At 40.5% G+C, this 26,569-nt stretch overlaps 1 protein-coding gene across 4 annotated transcripts in view; it reads right to left on the bottom strand.

The window, feature by feature from the left end:
- Window positions 1-26,569, bottom strand: part of SASH1 (SAM and SH3 domain containing 1) — a 534,239-nt gene that overhangs the window by 16,645 nt on the left and 491,025 nt on the right. For 3 of the 4 annotated variants that reach the window (XM_035108791.2, XM_035108795.2, XM_035108793.2), the window contains exons 9-13: window positions 20,293-20,425; window positions 14,349-14,695; window positions 8,134-8,205; window positions 5,045-5,188; window positions 368-503 (exon numbers count right to left, since the gene is read on the bottom strand). In XM_035108791.2, the coding sequence (XP_034964682.2) occupies window positions 368-503; window positions 5,045-5,188; window positions 8,134-8,205; window positions 14,349-14,695; window positions 20,293-20,425 (832 nt within the window). Of the gene's footprint in view, window positions 1-367; window positions 504-5,044; window positions 5,189-8,133; window positions 8,206-13,853; window positions 14,696-20,292; window positions 20,426-26,569 lie in introns of all 4 variants that reach the window. The other variant, XM_035108796.2, reaches the window with a different exon arrangement.

Raw genomic sequence — 26,569 nt, 5'->3', positions numbered from 1 at the left:
CAAGTACCTTGCCCGCAAGCATTTGTGACTTCAACTACGCTTCAGAATTAGTTTTCTTTATGTGCTGCTGTAAAAAAAGAGAACTCTTGAGTTTCATCCAAAAAGATACAGTAGGATTGATTCAGACATAGGCTTCTTGCTTCCTTATCTTATGCATCTTCATAAAACACTTCCAGCTTCCCATTTTGGGGAATTTGTTTAATAAACCATGAAAGAAGGGAAGGGTGTAGACACATGTAAAGGGGGATGATTTTAGGGTGGCATATGCAAGCATAATGCTAGTCTTTGATCTAATAAACCATAATTCATTCAATTGTGAATGTTAAATCTAAACTGGACTGTAACAAGCATTCTATTTACTACTTACTCATTGAGCTCTGACCACTTAGAGAGCTCCTTAAACTTTCTACAGAACCACCAGCTTTCAGTTTGGGTTTATCCAGAGAATCAGTATCTGGTTGTAGTGACTGAGGAGATTCTGGCATTACATCCAGGCTGGAGTCCTGAAAGAAAATCACCACACAACTTATTGACAACTTGTGCTGGCTTGTGTAGTTGATCAATTGGTACCATATAGGTTAGAATCTGTTACAATATGTATGAAGATTAAGTAGCAAACCTAGGAAGTGTAATAGTATAAAGTTCTTCCTTCCCAACACATTGAGGGGTGGTTCACCAGGGTCCCAGACAAAGGTTGCATATCATCTGGCTTTATGCCATCTGCAAACTATTGAACCAAGGACCTTGTGCATGGAAACCACATTCTCTGCAACCAAGCTATAGAACCACCATTCTCTGTTGCTCTTGCCTTTGGAAAATGTTAGGTTGTGAAAGTAAAATTGTGTGTTCAAGGCTTTTTCTGTAAAAAGAAGAGGTGTGTGTGTGTGTGTGTGTGTGTGAAGATCACCCAAGTCTCTCATATATTGTTTGATCTCTTTGATCCATCTTACAGTTGATTTTTCTTTAGTGGTGGAGGGAGGCTACCATAATAAACAAGAAGATAACCCGTAAAAATTTCTCTTTCTTATTCGCTGAAATATCAGTAAAATGATTTGTTTTGTAATTTACTCTTCTTTTAACTGTATTTGTTGTGCAAACCAATCCTATTCATGTTTACTTGAAAGTTAAGTCACACTGTGTTCAATGGGGCTTGTTCCCTTACACCAAGCAAGTGTGCATAGGATTGCTGCCTTAAACATACAAAACATGAATACAACCCCCTCAGATTTGCAAAAGGGGGGAAATTACAATTTAAAAAAGTATTATCCTAGACACAGTTAGTGCAAATACTAATTTGACTAGAGCATTGCATTTCAATATTTACTTGTGATTTTGCTGTTTCATTGTGTATTCTGCAGTTGTGTTGCTTTCCTAAGCCTTAGAATCAAAATTTTCATGTGAAGTTTGCTGAACATAGTAGAAATGAAATGGCAGATGAAACAATAGAAATGTTACCATTTGGAATGAAAAACGAACACATTTTTGTTTGCATACAAGGAATTAAACCTGACGATGCAACTTATGCATGAAAATGGTAAACAAAGCAAAACCTGTTACTTGAAATGTAATGGACATGTTTTATTCATTCATCATTCAAGTAACAAGACAGATTCAAGAAGATCTCATCCATACTGATATTTTGCCAACTTGCTTGCTAAAACAATCATTTTTGGGAGCTGACTGCAGTCAGAGTAGTGTTCGTTTATGTTTGTGAGTGGATGTGGGTGCGTGCATGCGTGCTGGTGTCAAGAAGGCATTTTGTTTGATAAATGACAATGTAAGAAAATAACATGGTACAATGTTCAAGAGACTATCTGCAGCAACAAATTAAAAGAAACCTGCTGATATACAAGAATTGCTGACTTATTCCACAGGCATGCAATCACAAACCATCTGAATGAAGCCTGTTATTTGCATGCTGCAGAGTCATCAGGAAACTTTCCACAAATCAAGCAAATCTCCAGAGAGAATTGAAGAACCGAAGCCACAGATAGCTAATAAGAAAGTGCCTCCCATTTTTTTTCTAATGTTTGTTTCTTGTACACTAGTCTTGGAATACTTTTCCTGATGTGAGCTGCAGAAATGTCCATGCAGTTCTCAGAAAATTAGAATTAGAAATCAGAACTAAATTATGGGCACATCAGTTCCAATCGCTGAACCTAGGAATTGAAAGCAAATGTCGTGGTGGCAGTGCGAGGTGGTCGCATCCTTGCCTTGTGTCAGCTCAGTCACTGCCAATTGCCTATTAATGGACCATACTATATTTGCAGGATTGGGATGTGTTTCACTTTGTAAAAACGTGGTATTGCTTGCTGCCTGTATTGGAAAATCTTGTATACCTAACCTATCATTTCATAATCTTAAATGCTCATATTTCTGGTCTGGCCTGAACAGTGGGGTCTGACAGGACCTCATTTATCACCATGCCTGATTGTACACTACAGCAGGTACGACAAATTCTCTTTGGCTGACTTTGGAAGATCATATCTCCCTCTTAATTATCTGAGATCTATTTCTCCTGCATCCACACACAGCCATGTTACTTCTGACTTCATGTGAGTGGGGAAACAAGCTAGGAAGCCTCAGGCAACCACTGTTTCCCATTACATCTGAACCAGGAAACAATGGTTCATAGCTTCAATACAAGCCAGGTTTAAAGTTGGCTTAATATCCTGGCTTGTATGGAAACCAGTAACTATTGTTTCCTGGTTCAGATGCAGCAGGAATGCTGTATTGCTTGACTCATCACCTGCAGAGCTGTCAATTTGCTTTTGACACACTAAGGGAGTCAGTCCTATGAAATTCAATAGGGCTGACTCCCATGTAAGTGGGGCCAGGGGTTAGGAATGCAGCCCAAAATAAGTAATGACATGCTCTTTACTTCTGCTTTTTGTAGACTTGTATCTGCAATGCTTCAATGAGCAATGATCCAGATCAAGAAAAGATGGATCTGTATTATCCAACGATGACTTGGAAATATTTGGCTACGTTAAGGCAGAATTCAATTTTAGAAATGACAGGGGCCACGGAGATTGCATTACAAGGAGTCAGCATCATACTGGAGCTTTGTACCAATCAGATGCGTCAGAAATGGACCTTGGGAGATAAATGTGCTAATGTGTTACTGTCACCGAGCAACACAACAAATGATTCTTATTTTAATACCAGGAGTCTAACGCTGGGATGGTCTGGCAGACAACAATGAACTTTGCTTCAGGACAGACAAAAAAGATTGCCTCATTTCTCCAAAGATTCAGACAAATTCTTTATTTACAGCAAAAGCAGCAACTAAGGGCTTCAGAACCACTCTGACAGGGTACTGAGCAAAACGCGCTAGCCAAGTGAGAGTCCCTTTTTGGAGGCCTTCTGGCTTGAAATCAGTCCCGTGCCATTGGAGATAAGAATGAGACAAAGTAAAATACAGGAACTAGAGACCTGAATTTATATTGGTAATATTATTCTAACATATCTCAAAGGGCCTAAAGATAAACATGCTATGTCGTTCTGCTTATCAAAGACCAGCCTTCAGCTCCTGAACACATCATAATAGTATACTGCTGCATCCTGATTATTCAACAGTCCTCTAGAGGGCGATATTAAATCAATGGAAACTCTTTTCAAGGCTGATGCCAATGCCAGTAGTTGCTTGCCAGCAATTTACTTGTTATGCTTACAGTTCAAGTGGAAAGACTGATGAAAAAATAATAATAATAATAAAGTGTTGGGTATTCTAACAACCCACCAAACCAGATTCAATGAAGTCTGCCAAATGCAATATGCTTGGAAAAACAGATTGATTTTGGCCAGAGGAAATTGAAGGAGGAACTTTAAAATAATATATTTTCAGAATGAACTTTAAGGATCAGCTATATAGATATCTGCAATGTGGAATTTAATATGTTATAATAGGGGGGGAGAAATACTCCCCTCCCCTGATGGCTCACCATACTCATTTGAAAAGCTTGCTGGGCAAAACGGAGTTTCACAGATTTTAGGGCTTTATATAAGACTACTTTTTCTGCCCAGTAATTTCCATTAACAGCTCAATGGGAATAGCCTCTTGATACAGTGGCCCTCAACACAGCAGAGACAAATCGCAAAAGGACTGATTTATTTATTTTTAAGTAAAACAGGAAAAGCCACTGTTACTATTCAATGAAGTTATTTTACAGATCATATTTATAATGGATATTTATATTAAGAGGGATCTCATACATGGGACAATATTTTATTGAAAACAATCAAAGATATACAACGATAATGAAATGAAATTAGGTGTATGCTGAATGTAAAATTTCCTTATATGATCAGGTACCTGACCCAAGATAAATATTTTCCAGTGTTTTCTGTATAATTTATGTGTTTTACGTCTTTCGTTTGCATTTTTAAATAGTGTTTATATTTCAATATATTTTTAGCTAAACAGTAGGATTTAAATTGCTATTTTATTACTTATTTTAATGGTGGAAGATGTTACCTAGATGTTTCCTTTGTTTTAAGATGCTTTTACCTAAGTACTAGGGAACCACAAATATTTTTTAAAAAATAAAAATAAGTTATGTCATTACAACAGAGCACAAATTGCATTTTAAAAAGTAAATACATTCTATATTTGAAAGATGTTTCAATTTTTTGTAAAATTGGTGTAAGCATTTGTTGCAAGATGCATGTTGCTGTGTAATTCAGAGGATGTATTGGAGGCAGTTTGACATTGCTAGAGGACTAGGGCACAGTATATAAAGCCATTCATTTTTAAAACCAGCGTATATGGAATGAAATCATATACTTTATTGCCCTAACTCAATCCTAACTCCCCTTTATGATTTTATTGAAGCTCTTTTCACAGTAAATAGTTTTGAAAAGGCCTTGGAATTGCTTTACTACATTATTCCCACGGGGAGTTTTTTCGAATGACGCTGTTGTACTTTCCAGTAAGGTTGCAAAACATAGGCATCAACAACTCTTCAAGTATTTACTCAAACCAATAAAGCCCCCAGTTGTGGTTTAATTTAAAACAAACAAGCAAATGAACAAAACCACATACCTGCTCTGACAAGGAGCTGCTATATTTCTTAGACATCCTTTTCTTCATGGTTTCTTTAACAGATTTCACCTTTTTACCAAGGGACATGCGGGAAGGAGATGGGGATTTGATCACTTCTTTATAAACAAAATCACCATCTTTGCCCTGTAAAATGAAAGGAGGATGAAAACAAAGAACACCATTTGCCATTGTCATTTTTCTCTGCTCAAGTCTCAGATGAAATGCGTCTTAGGGAAACATTGACAGCTGAACTGCTTTTGTGCAGTCCCGAAGAAGCATTTTGGCAGCGGTGTAGCTAGCCGCCTGACTGCCCAGGGTGGCAAACACGATGGCACCCTGCTGGGGGGTGGGGTGTCCGTCACGACGCACGCGGCGCATGCCCGCACCGGAGGCATGTGATGCGGCGCCGCGGCAAACCCCGTGAGCAAGCCATGGAGTGAGGCAGTCTCGCTTGTGTCAGGGTTTCTCCGTGGCGGCGGCTGCGTCGCAGCGGCTGTCAGAGGTGGTCAGCCCCGCCGAGCCTACTGCCCGGGGCGGCATGCCCCCTGCCCTCCCCATTACTACGCCACTGCATTTTGGTTGGGTCTCTTGACTGAGTTTTTCTGGTATCATATACTTTGGCTGGAGCATTTTCATAATGGTTGATGAAGCTGTGAACAAGCACTCATTTTTTGCCCTCCTCCTTTTCTCCTCCCCTCGTGTGTATTTGGCACATCCATTCTGCTTTGCATGGTTACCAGGAAACTCTGGCTTATATGTTAGTTAACAAACAGGGTAATAAGTCAGGAACATATGTGTATGAACATATGGACAACCCATGAATGCAACTTTTATGTTGAAATTTGCCACCAATGTTGATGGGAGAATCCAATACTGGCATAGCCCTTTCCACCTAAAGGTCTCAATGGGGACCATGCCAAATACACTGGCCTGGAAGTAAATGTTACATTTTGCACAGCTTTTACACTTCTTGCACGAATCTCATCAAGCTCAACACTGTCTTCAATATATATTTATGTTCAACTTCCTTTTTTCTTGTTTAGGCTCAATTTTGAACACTTTAGAAGCTAATAAAAACGATTTCAAGTGCATCTAAAGTCTGGACTCCTATTGCTTATGTTAAGTTTCATTTTGGGAGCACTTTTTAGCAACAGGAAGTACTAACAGGCTTTCAGCGGAGTCTAGTGTTTATAAGGACAACTATATTCTTCTGCTTGACTAAAATCCAGGTAGATTGAACTGACTATGGCAGATGTTACATCTGGGTATTTACTTCCGCTACATGTTAACGTTAAACTTGCTCTCTGCTCTAGAGCCAGACTATGCATAACATTCAGTCAAGTGCAATTTGCCCTAATTTTTGTTGTTTTACAAAATGCAGCTGCAGAGGCTGCAAAGCAAAGTGGGAGATTGGCACTGGAATCAGGTTCTTAGCTCTTTTCTCTCAAAATATTTGTTACTGAAAAGCACCCCCCCCCAAGTTGCTTTATGTTCCCCAAAGGAAATACATTGGTAACAAAAATGAAAAAGAGCACTCAGAGTGATGAATTAATTCAACAGCACCAACGGAACAAGGAGGAGGAAAGGGCAAGTTCAAATAAGGTGGGGGAAAGCAAGGCAAGATGCAAGAAGAAACATCCACCATTGGAACATAATGACACAAGGATTCCCTTGCTGGATCAGACTGAGATCTAAGGAGTCCAGCATTCCATGGTCAAAGATGTCTCTGGAAATTCACAGGTGGGACACAAATGCTATTATCCCATTTAGCATCTCCTATTGAGAGGTTTACAACCCTGAAATCTAGATCTTTTAACTTTCATGAACAGCTGCTAATGACAGTACCTTCCATGATTTTGTCCTAGACTTTTTTTTTTAAAAAAAATTCCATGTTAGTGAGTGAATTCCTCAAGTTAGTATGTTGTCAGAAGTAGTGTTTCCCTTTGTAGTGATCTGAAATCATTTCAGATCAACTTCATTTAATCTGATGAGTCCTTGGGATGGGAGAAAGTAAATTTCATTCTAGGCAGAGGATTAATAACAAGACAGGAAAGGAAATACAAGGTTTGGGGAAGGGGCAGTGTGTCCAAACTCCAGCATGGACTAGCTGCCCAGTTAATAACACAAACTCTGTTCATGTGTGTTCCATGGATCAAGCCTTTCACAGCTGCACTTCCCCCTCCGCTTTGAGAGTCCAGCCACCTGGCCAGTGTTACAGCTGGGATGTTTTTAAAGCCATTTCCCTCATTTCCCCTCACACCATGCCAGTTTAAGAACTCAAAGGATTTGGATTCATGGAGACATGAGGAGGCTGAGATTCAGTAACAAAATCACGGGTTTAATTTAAATCCTCTCTTTCCTGCTTTCTATACTCTCAAAAATGCCGAGTCCAACAACAAAGTCAGCTCTGGGAAAGGGGGAGAAGAAGAAGACCTGAAGAACTTTTTAAGCTAGAAATGTCAAAAGGGGGTGGTGGTCCTTCCAGCACCACTCATGAGTAGGTTCTTTTCCCCATGGTTGATGAAAATGTGCCAATGGTAGCAGCTGATACAGTACATGAAGACATGGGGACAAGGTAGTCCCCATACATTGTTCTGCTACTACTATATAACAGTATGTTCCTACAGTCCTATTCCATCTTTTTATCTTTGGTATGTTCAAAAGGAGAGTGTGTAAGTCAAAACTATTCCAAAATATTGCTCTGGCCTGTAAATTACCTTGACAGGCATTATTGCATTTCAGTAATAATAAATCCGTAAGCATTTGGAATCAGAGTGTACTTCTATTACACACACTTTTACCAATTCATTTTTTCCCATTGAAGTGACTACTGAACCTAACATTCTTAACTGATAACATAATGTAGCAAATGCTTAACATTTTCTGTATGGTATAAAGCAGCTCTCAATACTTGGCATGTACGGCAGTATGCATAAAAACAAGTCTGAGGAATAGACTTGCTGGTGGCATTGAGAGTTTTTAGAGCTACGATTGTGGCAGTCACCATACATTTTAAACTCCATTATAAATTCCACCATTGTGCTTCATTATTAAAAAGATTCCTATGCGGACCTCTAGCTCATACTCACCATCTGATCCAAATTGTTTCCAATATGCAGTGAGCGATTTGTCAAGTCAAAGCCACCAAAGCTGCAGGTTCTCTGTGAAACAAGACAAATTTGTGGTTTAATGCATTACAATTAAATTCAGTACAAAGAAATAAATGTTTTGTAGGGTATAGGAAGACATGTGAGAAACCATCCAATTGTACAAATAATGGTAACAAGCAAAACATGATGAGAAATTAAAAATACTCTGTCATTACATTCATGCATCATGATAACTCTCTCTGGCCTTTTGCTTACCATTGCAAAGCCTCTGGCTCTTCAGCTTATTGTTGTTTATTCATGCTCCCTAGCTCAGGTTGCCCCACAAAACAGTATTTAAATATTTGAAGTAAGAAATCATGTTACATAACCAACTTAAATCTCACAACCTCTTTGACAGTGGTGCAAAGTAATAACAAAAAACCTTTTGACCCAAACCTATTCAGTACTTAATAAATTCTGGAAGCGGACACGCAACTAAAAACCCTGAAAATCTACTCAAATGCAATAGGGTCAATAGGACTCTTAAATAGATCCACAGTACCTTACTTAAAATGGCCAAATGTCTAAGCTTCCAAGGGATATATATTAATAGGAGATTCATTCTTGGAAAGCATTGGCCCTGCATTTGTTACCAAGTCCTTCATGGTACAAAAGAGCTTTGTTACTGCTACGAGAGAAAGTAGGTTATATTTACAGTGGCACAGCTTAGTGGAATGAGACGAGTGGAATGAGTCACTCAGAACATCAGCCCAAGCCAAAAATACTGATGCCGGTTATAAAAGTTCTGACAACCTAAACACGTCAGCATTTTGACACCACCTTTCTTCCAAATGCTAAAAAGCACACTAAGCAAAGTCACATTTTCAAACGGTCCTCATCTGTATCTCATGCAGTACTTGAAAAGTGCTGGTCCCTTTAAACTCCCTAGGGATGAACAGCTCCCTTTCAGTTCTACAAGCAGAACTTTTACCTTCTCTAGAAGTAAAATAGTCTTGATATACTCTAGAAGTAAAATAGTCTTGATATATTATAATATAAAATATTATAATAATAATTATTATTATAATATAAAATAGTCTTGATATACTCTAGAAGTAAAATAGTCTTGATATATTATAATATAAGCTCCAGATTTAAAAATTCAAGAGGTATGCTTCCAAAGGTGTCAGAGAATACTGAAGAGTTACTTACTAGCAGGTAAAATTGCAATAAAATCCCATAAAATTGCAATAAAATCTCCTTTAATCCAACCCAACTCCAGCTGTTCCAGGTTCTCTTCCCTTTCTGGGAGATTTCTCCCCCCAATTAGATAGAGAGTTCTCCTGCTAACTTCGGTTTCTGCCTCCAAGTTCCAGGGTTAAAAGTATTAATTCCTGTATTTCCGAACCTCTTTTTAAAAAGGAGTCTTTTGCTGCTCTGCGAGATATCGCTCAGCCTGTCAAATTGTATCTCTGCCCAGCTTTGTATCTCAAAGTTACTCTATAGGAGAGCAACCAGACATAATTGTATCCAAACTGTATTTGGATACAATATGTATCCAAAAGAAGGGAAATTTCTTGTATTTCAAAGTTGCTAAATAGTCTCCATTAGCTGCTACTACTATGCTTTGCTCCCATTCACAAAAAATCCCCTTGCAGAGCCTGTCCGCAGAAAACGGACGCTGACTTCCTTTTTCATTTCCGTTTTGCCAAATCAATTAATTTAAGCCCAATTTCTTCTTTAAAAGCTTTATTTGGTCTTTACATCTGATTGGAAAGTTAACTGCTTATGGTGACAGCATGTGGCTTCGACTGTAGGGTGCGATGGAGCCATGAGCGGACTCAAGCCTCTTCCCTTTCCCTCGCAAAAATGGCAGCGGGGAGATTGGGGTTCCGGCGAGTTCTCCGATGCTCTGCTTGACTCCTGGGGTTCCCACTTGTCTGCAGGGGTGTTTTTTTTGGGGGGGGCGCCTAGCTCTGGCACTCGCCCCGGAGTCCTATAAGCCAGAACCGTGTCGTCCTTTACTCGGACGACACGGAGCACGCCACCATTCCCTCCACAGCAGACCGGAAGTAACTCCTATGGCACTAATGTGTCACACATCTAATGCTTTATAGGAAATATCTCTCCCTTTAAAATTAATTATTGAGGTTGTTACCAAGTTGCAAGTTGACTAGTAAGCTGTATTTGCAGATCTGTACTAAGAGACATATATTCTATTCTTTCTCAATCAAGACTTTGTTGGTGAGCCCGTTGAAGCATTTCTGCTAAGGAAATTCAAAAGCTAGCATCAACTTAATAACAAAAGTCAAGAACTAAACTTACTTTCTCAAAAAGCAAGAAACAGAAACAGCTGGTCAGAAATTCAGAAATCCTTAAATATCAAATGCAGAGATCAGTTTTCAGGCAACACTGGTATGCATGTGCAACGGGTGTGCACTTATCACCCCAGAAGCCACAGTTCTAGCACATGTGATATCTGGCATTATACAGAGAAAATGATAGCCAAAGGATTGTTTTTGACAATGCTGGAATGTAACATGTAACTGAAAGTAGTGCCAGTATTCTCTTCAGGATTCTAGCAGTGCTACTATATAGTCATGACACAACTTGCCTTGAAATATATGTATCTAATAACTTCTAATAATTTTATGAGATACATGCCAAACAAAGTCTGTGGATAAAAGGTTGTAGGCTAGTCAATGGAATGGTCGTGCAATAAAAAACAGATTGGTGCATGTTCAAAAGGTTCTGTGCATGCCTGGACCACCAAAACAAATTTAGATGCCAAAAATAAATGTGAATACAAGACAAATAACTCATCATACTGAACAAGAGGCTTCCACAATTCCCTGAGGCTGCAGTAAGCATGAATTATGATATTAAAAGAGGTGCTTAAAGTTCACACACAGTTTAATTTTTGCCTTTCTTTTGAAAAGAAGAAAGCCACAGGATGTAGTTAATTAAAGGGTCTATCTGAATAAAATAAAATAAAAGGAAAGGAAATAAATACCTTTCTCTCCTATAGAACAGGGTAAACATATCACGGTCGCATAAGGAGATTGGGCTCCTTGCTACAAAAACCACAAGCTATATGAAATGGCCATTGCATTGACAACAGAATAATTTTTGGGACATTTCAGGTTCTTTATAAGGAATATGAAATACATGCTGCCTATTTATATATCAAGCTAAAATATATTATGTGTCACCTTCTGAAATGCTTCCCCCCACCTCTCTTATGGCTCCCCATAAGTAAGATCACTTGAGAGTACTAATTTTAGTGAAGTACATTACAAAGAAGGCCAGAATCAACTACTTATGTATGACACAACTGGAAGAAAGGATCTGTCCTAGCCAGAAATTAACATATCCACAAAGTGGCCGCTAGCCAAATGCAGGCACAAAGCTGGCTAAAAAATAGCAGCAAAGATAGGGTTGCCAGACTCAATAGAGGACAGGACTTCTGTGCCTTTAATTGCCCTGCTCTCTTTTGAGTCTGGAAACCTTAAAGAGAAACCAGCAGACCAATTGCTTGGAAATTAAACAAAGGGTCTGCTGGTTTCTCTTTACGGTTTCCAGACTCAAAAGAGAGCAGGGCAATTGAAGGCACAGAAGTCCTGTCCTCTATTGAGTCTGGCAACCCTAAGCAAAGATTATGTTCTTTTTTTGTCTGCCACAGTCACACCCTTAAAAATTAACTAACAAAAAGTCAATTAAACCTCTCATTGTGTTATGCTGTGTAATAGTTTCCACTGAAATCTCCTCTAGGTCTAATGAATCTATTAACAAATGTGCCTCCCTTCCCTCCTACAAAGAAAACAATCTTACAGCTGTAGAAAACTAGGACAGATGATCTGTTCTTTCCTCAGCGGCCAAGAAACAGGAGAGCTTCTGAAAACCAGCTGATGTGATTGCCTTGCCTTGCCTTGGGAGATCCTGGTTCAAAATGCCATTCGGCCATGGGCTTGTTCATTGTTATTTGGAAATATCAGTTTCCTTAAAACTGCCCCACTTACAGGCAGTTGTAGGAATTTGGCTGTAATCTTAAATCTTAATCCATTGAACACAGTGTGACTATGTTGTAAGGAAACCGTTTAGGGGCTACACTGTAAATGAGTTAAGGAACACTTGCACAGTGTAAGTGATCAGTAGGAATAAAAGAAATAACATACTGGCATAGGGTATTTTTGAAGGTTGCCAATGTGGCACATTTTCCCTAACCATCCTATGTAGAACTTCCATTCCCCGCCTGGTTAGGGAGGATTAATGCAATCTTGTTTTCATCAGACATGTAGAACCGGTTCTAATGATAATCACCTTCATGAGAAGGAAGGTGCTTCCCTTCCTATCTCTGCCACTCCCACTTGTTCATGGTGCTTGTACAGTCATCACACAATGGACCTTTCTGACAACAGGCATTAAAAAAGTTTGATTCTCTTGGGAAAGGACGGGCTTGCTGAATATACACTTGTGTGAACTTTCCGTCCTCACCTTGACTACCACTATACCCACTTCTGCCTCACACACGGTAAGGCTATTTTTTCTTATTTGAAGAGCCACATTGGGCCACATAGTGGGCATAGCTGCCAAGTTCTCCCTTTTTTTAAGGGAAATTCCCTTATGCTGAATAGGCTTCCTCGCGAGAAAAGGGAAAACTTGGCAGCTATGATAGTGGGTAAACAAATTGGGCCACACAGTGGGTAATGCTTTTAGACATATTTCTCTCCATCACCGCTAGAAGTAACATTTAGGAGGTTTGAAACCAGGTGCTGTGTTTTGACAGCTAAAAAGGAACAATATGGTCACATATTGTAGAGATCCATTGTATATTCCTTCTTTTAAATCAGGTGTGGGGAATTGATCTGGCTGGTGGGACAGATCCTAATGTCCCCCAACCTCTGTGGGCCATTTTGACATGGGGCGGGGCTGCCTCCTTGTCAATCACCTCTCAAGCACTGCCCATCAGCTGATCAGCAGGACCTGCAAACCATGCTTTTGGCAGGAAGTCACATCTTTCCCTGCCTCATACCTGATATCATATATGACGTCAGATGTAAGGCAGATGGGTGTGGCTTGGGGAAGATGGAGCCAAAGGCCAAATAACACCTGCAGCCCACCACTGCTTTAAATGTTCTACAGGATCACCTGATACTTTTACTGCCCTTTTATTATTCTTTAAATTTTGCAAACTGCTCTGATGCTTTTATTGTGGAAGGTTGGTGTATAAATATCCTGAAAACAACTAACTAACCTCCATTATCCAAGGACACCAAAAAAAAAAACTTGAGTACTCAAAAGTGGGGGGTAGCCTGTTTGTAAAAAGTTATATGGGTAAGGAGGAATATAGCTGAGTGAAGTTGCAGTTTTATCATTTTTGCTAAAGAATGCTATAGCTTCATTATTATTACTGTTCAATGCAAACCTGTGTTCCGCACCAAAAAAGTGTTTTTCTTTCCTTTAGTCATCCTGAATCATAAGGGCAATGTGTTTCCCCTTAATATTTTGCCAGTTTGGACACAGGGGACCAGAACACTCTGTCCAAACACTTACTAGAACATCCTGTTGGCAAATAATTGAGCGGAGGAGAAGAGAAGAAAAGAGAAGAGAAGACCAATGAACTATGCATTTCAGATGTTATGGTGGAGGAAAACACGCCATGCTGACTGCAACCTCATGGGAGCCAGTAAGCCACCGTCAGTGATAACTCTTGGACTCACAGACTTTTGGTGGATTCTCAAAAGAACCCTTTTAGTACAGCGGTCCATTGTGGCAGCCCACTTCCTCTTTGCCTCATCCTCTTCTTCCAGCAGACATCGCCTCAAATCCTGCTCTTCAGCTTTGCTCAGTGTCCTGTCAGTAACGGGCCGCACCAGATGTGACAGGTTCAGGTGACTGTAGAGACTTCTTTCTACCACATACGTGATATTGAACTCGCTGACAGAGTTGCGCCCTCGAAGCCTTCTGTTTGGGAAGCCACAGCCTCCTCCTCCTCCTACCCCCTTGGCTTTGTGACGAAGCAGCTGCAGGTCACAAATTGAGGGTGATATGTATTTCCTAGCAGGGCGCTGGCAAAGAAAAGCTCTAGAACACGAGTAGTTAGAATCTGTCTTTTTCAGTCGGATCTGCTTCCTGACACTCTGGATTTCTTCAAAGGATACCAGGACATGGTGCTTGCGCCTGTTGTCATAAAAGCAAACGCTTTCTTTACTTACCCCGTGGCTCAGAGAACCAAGGTTCTTCTTCATCTCTCCATCGGTCAAGGAGCGGCAAACCTTTGGAGTCTTCTCCTCTTCTGGGTAGGAGAAAAACGTTCCAAGTTTCTTTGGGGGTTTGATAAGGCCACGGCTTTCAGATTTACTGAAGGTCTTGAGCAATTTCCTGTTAGTACCCCAAGTATCTAGGCTGCTCGATGAAGGAGATGTAGTGAGTGAGTCAGAGTCCTCATCTGGCTGTTTCTCAGAAGAGCTATCTGAGTAAAGTTGCTTCTTGTGAACTCCAGAATAAAGTGCTGATCTGTCATCTGGTACTGGAGAGCTGTCAAGGGAATGCTCATCCACACCTACAAGGGGGGAAAATAGCACATTAGCTTTCACATACTTAACTATGAGTGTGGGGGAAAAAGCAACAGAGGTGCACCCCCTCCAACCAAAGAGGTATGCGGCCATTCTCATTTTCTGAAGAACAGAACCATCTGAGAGATACCAAGCAATGATACAAATGTCTGGAAATCAAGGCAGGGATACTGGTGTACACAGCTCAATATTCTGAATTCATTTTAAACAGAACAAATCTTATCTAGCTTTAGTTTTATAAAAGGGAAATAGGCTCTTTGCAGCAAAGTATTTCTTTAAAATTATTAGGACGGAAAGAATAGAAAAGAGCAGAGGAGCAAAAAGGAAACAAAACATAATTCCATTTAATATGCAGGAATAAATAAAACTTCAGTTATGGTTAATTAACTATTACAAGGGTGGGCAACTTGTGCTCCTCCAGAGATTGTTTGACTCCCAAAAGTTCCGGCAAGCCTGGCCTATAGTCACAGTCTGATTGAAAAAAGTGCTCTGCCTGCTATTTGGATATATCCTCTTTATATAGTAGACAGGGGGATCCTTTATCTCCAGTCTTGGTGCTATGCCACAGCGCTAAGAACAGAGATAAGATCCTATGACTGCTATTTACGAGTATAATAGGCCCACAACTTGCATGCATTTAACTTGTGCACATTCAGCTTTATGCACATGGCAAATTACATTAAAATAAAATAAAATAAAAAGGGGGTGGGGTTCCAGGAAAAAATATTTTAGTGATCTCACCTGCCATTGAACCCAATGGGTTTTGACTATATGTGATTTTGGCTTTAGGCATGATCCCTAGAATGGTGCCCCATGTTAAGTTGTGGGCCTACTGTAATAATAATAATAATAATAATAATAATAATATTTTATTTATACCCCGCCCATCTGGCTGGGTTTCCCCAGCCACTCTGGGCGGCTTCCAACAGAAAAATAAAACACAGTAATCTATTAAACATTAAAAGCCTCCCTGAACAGGGCTGCCTTCAGATGTCTTCTAAAAGTCTGGTAGTTGTTTTCCTCTTTGACATCTGTTGGGAGGGCGTTCCACAGGGCAGGCGCCACCACCGAGAAGGCCCTCTGCCTAGTTCCCTGCAACTTGGCTTCTCGCAACGAGGGAACCGCCAGAAGGCCCTCGGTGCTGGACCTCAGTGCCCGGGCAGAATGATGGAGGTGGAGACGCTCCTTCAGGTATACTGGACCAAGGCCATTTAGGGCTTTAAAGGTCAGCACCAACACTTTGAATTGTGCTCGGAAACGTACTGGGAGCCAATGTAGATCTTTCAAGACGGGTGTTATGTGGTCTCGGCGGCTGCTCCCAGTCACCAGTCTAGCTGCCCCATTCTGGATTAGTTGTAGTTTCCGAGTCACCTTCAAAGATAGCCCCACGTAGAGTGCATTGCAGTAGTCCAAGCGGACTGTAAAAGGTACCATTTCCACCCACACCCTATACCCATTGCAGGAGTGAGGTTGGGAGAAAATGCTGCCCTTTACTTTACTTTCCACAGAACAATCTGTGTAAAGTGAAAGGGAGCATTTCTAGCCACACCGCCACCCACTCCAGCATTGGAATGGGGAGGGATGGAAGTGCTGCTTTATCTGTGTGTAACAGTGATTGCTTGTGTGTTTGTGTGTACATGAGGTTATGTATGAGTGGGCAACTCTCCCTCCCTCTCCCTCTCCCTGTGTGTGTGTGTGTGTGTGTGTGTGTGTGAGAGGGAGAGGGAGAGGGAGAGAGAGAGAGAGAGAAAACAGGAGCAAAAAATGTTTAGCCACCCCTGCTTTACAGGATATGCTGTCCTAGGTAGGAAAGGGTATGGCTACAGAAACCAGTGGGTCTTTTGCAAGTCTGTGATTATAAAAGTCAAGAGTTAAAGAAAATGATAGGTAGCAAAATTCATGTTCTTTCTATATACTAGCTGCCAGGCTGAATATAAGGAAAGTTATGTATGAATAGAACTGCTGAGGTTTAAATCCACCCTACGCAAACCTAGATTTGGAAAGATAACTTTAAAAATAATAATCCTTTTTTCCTGTTATGGGTAGAGAGAGAAAAAACTGCACACCACATCAGAAAGCATTCATCCATTCTGACAGAGTAAAACAAAAAATAGCAATAAAATTGAATGAAACATGTATCTAACTTTGTATGCCCCAGATATTGTGGTTTTCAGGAACACCTTCAGTAAATGCTCTGTTGCAAAGTAATTTGATTTTCCTTTCAATAAAATAGGATACAAAAACTCCACCATTCACTCGTTTAACAAGGTGTGTGTGTGGGGAGAGAGAGAGAGAGAGAGAGAAAGAGAGAGAGAAAAAGAAAGAGAGAGAGAGAGAGAGAGAGAGAGAGAGAGAGAGAGAGAAAGCACTGTTGTGTCATCAAGTACAAAAACATCAAGGCTGTACTAAGAAAGGCTGTAATACAGAGTGGCATGTAACACCAACCAATATATTAAACCTGTGGAAGATCTACAACTCATCAAGTAAAATATATAGAAATATATATTTCTATATCCATATATATTTATATATCTATATTTTATGTATCCAGATCACTGTTACAGTCTCATTCCATACATGTTTAATCAGAATCAAGGTCCACCAAGTTCATATGTATTTATGTGTTCATTCATTCAATTCAGATTTATATGCCATCCTTTCTGCATGGTGCCCAAGATGACAACAATATAAGCAACATTATTTTTTAAATATATATATATATATTTATATATACAAAAAAGAGCAGATAAAAACAGCAACAAATTAAAACTTGCTAAATAAAAAAGCAGTAGCAACAAAATAAAATCTAAATAAGAGATTTGCAGGCAAAGCCCAGTTTGCTGTTTTGTTTGAATGTAGCCAGCTATAGCTTATCAAAACTAATTTGTTGTGGTGTATAATCCTAGTTTGTGGGCAAACTGATCGTAACAAACCACAGTTGGCCGCAATCATACAAAACAGCAAATTAGTGTTTGCCATAAACTAGAGACAGAAGCTTCTAATCAGCTGCCAGATCGTTAGCTGGTTCAAGCAAATAGATTCAAGACTACTGAATCTGAAGGATTTACATTAGCTACCTATGCACTTCTGGAGTAAACAAAAAGTGCTGATAAAGCCCAATTCCCTGGAGGTTAATTACCTGAAGACACCTTTCCTTGTACCAGCCTGTCCATGTCCTAAGATCCTCAGAGGCGGCTCTTCTCTGCATTCCACCCATGAAGGAAGTACATTATGCAGTGATGCAGGAAAACAGCCATCTCTGTGGTGGTATCCTACTCCCACTCAAAGGCTTGGCACTGGAACTTTTTTTGTTGTTGTTGCACCAAGTGAAAACTTTTTTTCTCTGGCATTTATAGAAAATTAAAAGGGTTTTGCTGACAGAGTGAACAGCCTGCTCTGCTGTTTATTAGTTTTGTAGTCTTCACATACCTTTGTTGCTATTATTAACAAAATGATGTACAGTGGTACCTTGGTTTATGAACACAATTGGTTCCGGAACTCTGTTCATAAACTGAAGCGTTCATAAACTGAAGCGAACTTTCCCATTGAAAGTAATGGAAAGTGGATTAATCCGTTCCAGACAGGTCCGCGGAGTACTCAACCTGAAGTGTACTTAACCCGAAGCATGGGTGTAATTGGTTCCGGAAGTCTGTTCATAAACTGAAGCAAACTTTTCCATTGAAAGTAATGGAAAGTGAATTAATCTGTTCCAGATGCCGTTCGTAAACCGAAAATTCGTAAACCGAGGTGTTTATAAACCGAGGTTCCACTGTATAGCTTATATGGTTCTCAGTCTATTTAAGTAACATGCAGTTTGTAATCTGTGTAGCGCACCCCCTTCCCCTGGGATCTTCTATAAAGATGCCACATAAATAAATAAATAATCTATAATGTGTGATGGAGGGGGGGGGGAGGAGTGGATGAGGCCCACCACCATCCCATTACTTGAACTCTGAACTGAGTATTGTATATATGTGCAGCAAGATTCTTTACATGTACTGTACATAAATTTTCACTCAAAGGTCCACAGAAATGCACTTTGATACCATTTAGCACGCAACTCGCCAAAAAGGGAAATAAACTACATCCACATGAGAACTAGGCCTTCCTAGTATGCATTATTATTAAAATGTTCTATGAACAGCTTCTTTAACCCTCAACAGATTTGTTTTTATCTGTAACTGTAGCTGTAAACAAACAAACAAACAAACAAACAAACAGCATGCCAAATGGAGCTGAATATCTGCTCTGAAGGGTTAAGTCACTCTCTGCCATGGAAAAAATTGTGGCAGCTTCCCACTTCAACCCAAGTGAACCACACAGATTTTCTGAGAGACTCGTCATTTCTATTCCTTGGTGAAAGAATAACTTGCAGAGACTGAAGGGAGTGGCTCTACTCAGGCAGATGTTTCAGCATCCCATGAGAAACCCACTGGCCTTGTAACCTATGGGGTAACCTCCCATTTGCACTTTGTCTTAACCCCCCCCCCCCCCCGGCAAAGCAGCACAGCTCACTGAAGAGTCACAATTCATAGCTCCAGAACTTGCAGAAAATAAAGTGTGAGTAAAATACTCAAAGTGGCAGGGACTTTCTGTGTTTCACATTAAAAAGAGTGCATTTACCAGAAAGGATGATGCCACCTTCTGCTTCTGCCAGTATTCTGCTCTCCACAAGTCCCTCAAGCATAAACTCAGTGCAACATTTGATCATGGAGAAATCTATGCAGCTTTTGAAATAGAGGATTTCCACAGACACCTTGGAAAGATCTGATTGAGAATGCATTTCTGATACCTTCTTCCAGGTATCCTTACTACACGCAGCATCAGAAAACTACAATGCATTTTGTTATTCTGCTGATAAAATGTGCTCCCTGACACAAGACCAACTGTGCTAACAATTTCAGCAGTGACATTCACAAACTAAACAGACACCCCCCCCCCACTCTTTGTAAAATATCAAAACATTATTGGTTTTGATCCAAAGACTTAAGGGGTGGAGTTCTGCTTATGCTGTGGGGCTTTCTTCGCCCTTTCTGTTGCAGCCTCTTGTACAGATGACCTTCTAGAATGGTGTGCAATATGACAGGGGGATGATGGTGATGGTGACTGCAGCTGGGAAGAGGGGGAAAATGGTAAGTTCCTTTTTCATTCATTCATTCATTCATTCATTCATTCATTCATTCATTCAAAGTATTTCTATGTATCCATTTCCACAATAAAATCACAATAATAAATCCACACTGAAACCAGCAAGGAACCATAATCAAAACCACAGAACAGTTAAAAGGACAATGAAAATCAGACACTCAATAAAATAGAGACCAATAAGAAAGTAACAGAAGAGTAAAATGATAACTTCCTTGTGTGAGGGTCTAATGCAAAGGGCGATCCAGACAATTAACTTTAACATAGCACATGGAAGAATGTCACACGATGGCAACCAGACACAGCCACCTCTTTAACTCATTACATAGGATTTTCCCCACCTACCCCCATAAGAAAAATGTCCATGCATATTTCAACAGAGAACGACTTCATGATTAGCAACAGACACTTTTTAATTTCAGCGCTGTTGGGTTTTTACCTTCACTGCTGGGCTTTTTAATTTCTTCCACTCTAATTAATTTCTTTCTCACTCTACGAGTTGAGTTGACCAGCTTATGCAACCTCTTAAACTTCACCGATTCTTCAGATTCATCATCTGACTGCTCTCTTGACTGGCAAGGAAACAAAAGGAAATGTTAATAAAAGAGTTATCCCGCAGCTCAATCACTTTCTGAAGTCAAGTCGATGCAGCCTCAGGCTTACTGTGCTCTGTGACAAGGAAAATCCTGTAACTTAAAACTGTTATTTTCAAGCTCGGGTCACACGTACTCTCCCCCGCTGCAACTTCTCTCTCTCACACACAAACTGCTTTAAAAAGAACAGCACATACCATTTTAACTTCTAAATTAGCGCACGGTAAGGTCTCAGGCACCTAAATGCATTGCAGCCCTCATCCTTCTCTCCGCCCATTGTGCAATAATAGCTACTTCCACGTTGTCTCTGAACGCATTTCAGGCAGAACTCTTTCCTGGGACTCTTTTAGCCATGCTAGTTAGGCTCCTGTGGTTTGGGTCAGGCACTGGTCTTGTCTGGCCTGGCGGCTCTTGACATTTAAAAACCTGGTTATAAACAGCTTCTCCAAACTGAACTGAAACTCTATCATTGACTACTTTTTTCCAGACTTCCAAGTAAATCAAAAACAGCAGCAGCAGCAAAAATGATGGGAGGGGGGTAAAAGGAAGGGAAGGGAAAGGAAATAGGAGATCTCATCCACTCTGACTTGTTTTATTAGCCACAGAAAGATCTTCTCCTTCGCTGTCTCGGAGCTTCTCATTCTGAGGATTCTCAAGGCTGACTGTTAATATGGATGCAGCATTCCTCCAGAACTGACCAAAGGAAAACTCTGACCTTTACAGGCACTGAGTATAGTCCATATTCCCCAGCATCCCATTTTGTCTCACATCTGATGCAGTATGCTCAGTTCCAGCTGTTTTCCCTCAAGTATCAAACATTACAGAGACCAAAAAAATCCACCCTCTCCAGCAGCAGTGACACCACAAGCTGAAACAATCCATTCCTTGTGAACCAAATCAGAGCTCCCATTTTCAAGCCAGATCCAGTCCTCAATATGCTACTTCCTCTGTTGTGCCCTGTTTAGAATCTGTGTGTGAGAGAGTAGAAAGCAGGGAAGGGGGAGGAAGAAAGAGTGGGGCTCTCTTTGCTTTTACAGTACAGAACTGCCACTGTACACAATGCATTCCAAGGAAGAGAGAATATTCCAGCTGGAAATCTCTGAAGACTGTATCCCTCACTTTGCATCCATGTAGAGAGCTCTGACCAATTCATCACATTCTGAACATTCAGCTTAGAGATCTCAAGAGCAACTTCCTGTCAGTGAACTTCAGGTCACTTGTGTTTCCATGTTGGAATGCACCATTATTTTCTGGTGATGTTTTAAGCCTGACAAAATAAGCTTTATTTAAAAAATGACTCCTACAAAACACGTAAGCATGAAGCTAACCATTTGGTCCAAGGCAAGACCAACAGGCACTTAGAGCATCATTTGTCTGGTGTATTTATAATGTAAACTAGGTTTTTTTTGGGGTGGGTGTGTTTAAAACACACACACCTTCTGAAATAAATTATACCGTTGCAAAAATATTTTGCAAGGATGCCGAGGTTCTGAGTAGTAATGACAAATATATTTCCTCAATCCTTTGGGTGCACAGAGTGATGTTTTTTAGGATGGACAACAGTTATTAGTCCAGTACTTAAGAAAGTAGATTCTATTGTTCTATACATTACTAGTGATAATTTTTTTTTAGTGGAATAGAGAAAACCGTACAATCCATACAACAAAAAGCAGCACCCTACACAGGGGCAATCTTGTCACCTGAAGCAACTTAGTGGCCTCCATATGTTCACCAGCCCTTAGGCAAATATGTTTCGTTTATACATTTGGTGGATGTGATGGTGGAATGAATGGATAAGAATATTCAATACCTCTTCCACCATGGATAGGAGGTAAAGTCTGACTTACTCCTGTACTGAAATGGGAGAAATAACTTCTCATGAACATTATTTTTGGTGCTTATTGCCACAAACAAACAAAAACCACTAAAAAACCCTCACATAAAACAGATTGGCAGTGATCTACTTCATTAATTAAGCTACCCTTGATAAATAAAGCCATTGCAGCCACACGGTGACTAAATAACTTTCACAAGCGTCTGATCATTGTGGGCTGGAATTGATTTTCCTGTCACATACACATCCTTTAATTTCAGGTGGGAACTTTCTGAAATGTGTTCATTGCTTTTATGTACCCAACCTGGAGCTTCATGAAGCAAAGAGGCCACCAGATTGAAGCATTAATTCCATAGCAAAAATGTTGACCCCATCCAAGTAGGATCAGAATCCAGCAAGGTGGGACTTTTCCTCCACAACACTCTCCTAGTTATTTTCATGCAGGGTTGAAGGATGTGCTCACCTAGGAGGCAGAGTTCTTCGGTGTCTCTTCCAACTCTACCATTCTACTATTTTATACTGTACTCCCAATATAAGGTAAATTTCAAAGCGATTTAGGTGGTATCCAACTCAGTGTTTCCCATCATTGCAAGGAGTTCCACTTACACAACAAAACGTCCCCCCTCGCTCTTCTCACTGTGTGCCCCTACATCCTTCCCAAATCTGCTCTGGAAGGTTGGAGAAAACCCCAGAACAGATGCAGGTGGCCTATAGGGAAGGAGGAGAAGTTATGTTGAGCAAGCAGGCGTCCTCGCACTAGTGAAAGCACTTAGCTACTGCCCTGTGTGAAGATGTTCCACTTGGCTGGAAAGTTCTTTCAGCAGTGTTACCTCCTCTCTAAGGCAACAGGGTCTTGGGCTATGGTAGTTACTCTGATAAAGAGGCGGTATCTGACCTAGCCAAGTGAATAAGTGGCTGGTGAGGGGAGAGCAACCAGCCGGTCAGCTAAACAGTGATCCTGCCTGGGGACAGGACATAGATGGATCTGGATAGACTGGCATGCAGCAATGATCTAGTACAGTACAGGTGCTACCCCTCCCTGTATATGAACATGAGAGAGATTAACTCTCTTTCGAAGACTCCCCGCGTGGAATAGGAAAGCATTACAGGAAATGCAGAACATTTGCCTTATGTTAAATGGTTCCCTACAGAGTAAGGTCTTTCCTCAGTCAGGAAAAGGGCATTTTGCAGAATGTTGCACTACAGGCATCTCACTCAGAAGTCAGAGCCCTTACAATACAAGTCCAAGTATTGTACCTCTAAAAGCTCACAGCTATCCTGTTCCAGAACACATCATCACAGCTAACAACACTGTGCCAAAAGCAGAGCCTTATAATATGCATAGCCGTTTCTGTATAAAGTAGTTCATCTCTTTGGATATTCTAAGGAATAAAACACATGGATCTGTAGCACTGTAAACAGGAACAGCTTGATTCTCATCCATGCTGCCACAAGTCTCTCCCCGCCCCCCCGCTCTCATCCAAAAGCCCCTAATGGCTCAAGTTGTAATTATTTTGGCTAATGTTGGATGCAGAAATTCTGTAGTGAATGCTTAAGTGTTTCATTTCTAGTTTCTATGGCAACATTACATCAGATTGCAGACAGCTGGCTCCACAGTTTTAAACCATAACAAATTGACCAAGCCAGTTCAGAAAATTATACTTGCTTTAAAGAGATAGCACACCATCCAGCTGCCAACAGAATGGTGCAAGACCAACGGGACCCAATTTTTTGGCATGTGTGCTAAGGCGGGGTCTCTTTTTCAGCTTCTTTTGGAACAAGTGCATCTCTGACACATCAGCAATGTTCTAATGCTGAGGGAAAGTGGGCCAGCTTGGGTCATTCTATTCCAGAATTGCACAGAGGACCACAGGGGAACAGGAGCAAAATCAACAGCATCTGCAGTTCCCAAGAACTGTGTACAGTAAACTGAAACAACCTTTTGTCAGATGGTCAGGAAACTATAAAGCCAAGCTGTTACTGCTGCTTTGGCAGTGCTACCCTGTTCCTCTGACAAAAACAAGTGTGACTGTAACTCAGGAAATTGCCCATATTCCCCATATGTCCTTTCCGAAGTTGTGCATCCTTCAGTTTTCTGCTCTTTATTTAAATCTCCCTATAATGTCTCAACCAAAGCTCACTTCAAATAATTTTCAGAGTTACATGTTTTGCAATCCAAAGAAGCATAACTTTACTAACACAAAAGCTAAGATTTGTTTGCATTTATGGATCTTATTTTCTGTGATTGTGGTTTTGCTTGCTGACTTTGTCAAATATATCAAGTAAATAAAGTTAATTCCAGGAAAGTACACACCAAGTTTAGGGTTGCCATATCTCGAGGAGCAAAAAGGAGGACACATTTGCCGACTTCTACTTCTAACTATGGATCGCTATGACGACTCTACCCATGAAAAAGAGGACATGTCCTGTAAAAAGAGGGCATATGGCAACCCTAAAATTTCACAGAGATGCTTTCCTAGGTCAGGCTTGATTTCCATCTGCATCACAATCAAATCTGTAACTATTAGATTTGTTCTTACATAAAATAAGTTGTTAGACAAAGTTTCAAAAGAAGAAGAAGAGTACTATTGTTTACTTTGCTTCATCTGTACATACACATACAGGTAAGTGCCAAACTTTCAGACATTTCATATTCCAGGAGTTCAGTCCTAGAGCACAGTGTTAGAGCATCATGAAGTGCCTCAGTTATGGCACTGTATTTAAATAAAGTGGAGCAGGTTTGCCTTACTATGCTGCACATGAAGACCTATGATTGTTCAAGTGCATCCTCCTATATTATCTGGCTTGCTGTTCTATGCCAAAGTAATTGGCTCTGTGATGACAAATACTTCCTGTGAAGCAATTTATTGGCTCCTATTGTATTGTATTGTATTGTATTGTATTGTATTGTATTGTGTATTATTTCTAGCTTCTTCTGGCCCATGCTGAAGCTCTTGAGTGTTAGCGTAGTGGCCCATCTCCACTAGGGGTACCAACTCTGGCAATCATACCTGCCATTGAACCCAATGGCTTTTGACTACAAGCGATTTTGGCTTTAGGCATGATCCCCGGAACATAACCTACGTTAGCTGTGGGCCTACTGTATAAAATTTTTAAATAAAAAAAAACAGGAATTTTAACATGAAAACTGTGTGCTTCCAGATGGGTGTGTTATTGTAGGTTTTCACAGCACCCACAGGATGTTAGCAGTGTCAAGATGCCAGCCTGTATCTCCCTCTCATTTAATGCACATCCACCATTTTCATGGAAAATCCGATGTCAGAACAAAGTATTGCCAATGTCTGCGGCATCTGAATATCCCATTTGCAATATTAAGCCCTATCTGGAAACACCCATAGTTAAATATAGCTATAGGAGCCCTCGCTTCCATCCCCCCCCAATCACTTTGCAAGATGGGAAGCACATCCTATGAATACTGAGCCACAGGCTTGATGACCTAACAGGGTTGGCATTTAGGAGACCTAACACTGTGTTCTGAATAATCCTCCCTTGAGTACTGCCCTTTCTCAGTTGTGTAACCTCAAAATTTAGGCTTAAGCATTTCTCCCTCAAAAGAACTATGCAGGAATCCTAACCTTGCCGCAAAACGCCTGTTGTCGGGAGTTACAGTACCAGATATAAAATTGGCTTTCCTAACCACTACTCGGTAAGTGAAGAGAAGCAGGGAACAATAAAAACACAATCAACTGGCTGGTCTTTCGCTGACATAAATCATCTCCCTCCCCACCCTCGGTTCCTCACTAGTTGCACAACTTACAAGAAAGGCAGAAGTCATCAGAGTTATATTTGCCACAAGGGCAAAGCTGGGGGGGGGGGGGAGGCGGAATAGAGTGTGTTGTACATGGGAAACAATCCCTGGTTTCACTGGCAGAGACTTATTGACCTCTTGCTGGCCCCTGTTTCTTAATTATTGTCAATGGAATTTCAGTAAAAGAAAAATGGGGGAGGAGAAGGAGAAGGCAGAGTAACCCACCCATCAAACACTATTCCCACCACTACAAGAGGAGACGAAAGCACTAAGGGAAAAACCTCCCACATATTTATTTAAAAAACCAAAATATGTTAAATTAAATGTGAAAGTTTTATTTCCTTAGAACACATGACTTTCTTCTCCTGCTGATTTTAAAAACCACAGAATATAACTTGAAACACAGGCTATGAAAAGTCCTAAGCAGTTTAGGGTGAACAAACCTAAGTGACTACTATGGCCAGGAATCAGGTATTTGAAGAACTGCTTTCTCTTGCACTAACCTGTCTGTTCACACAGT

This window comes from Zootoca vivipara, chromosome 3 (genome assembly GCF_963506605.1).
Source record: "Zootoca vivipara chromosome 3, rZooViv1.1, whole genome shotgun sequence".
Lineage (NCBI taxonomy): Eukaryota > Metazoa > Chordata > Lepidosauria > Squamata > Lacertidae > Zootoca > Zootoca vivipara.
The sequence above is the reverse complement of the archived record's forward strand: the minus strand, read 5'-3'. Positions and strand labels throughout refer to the sequence as shown.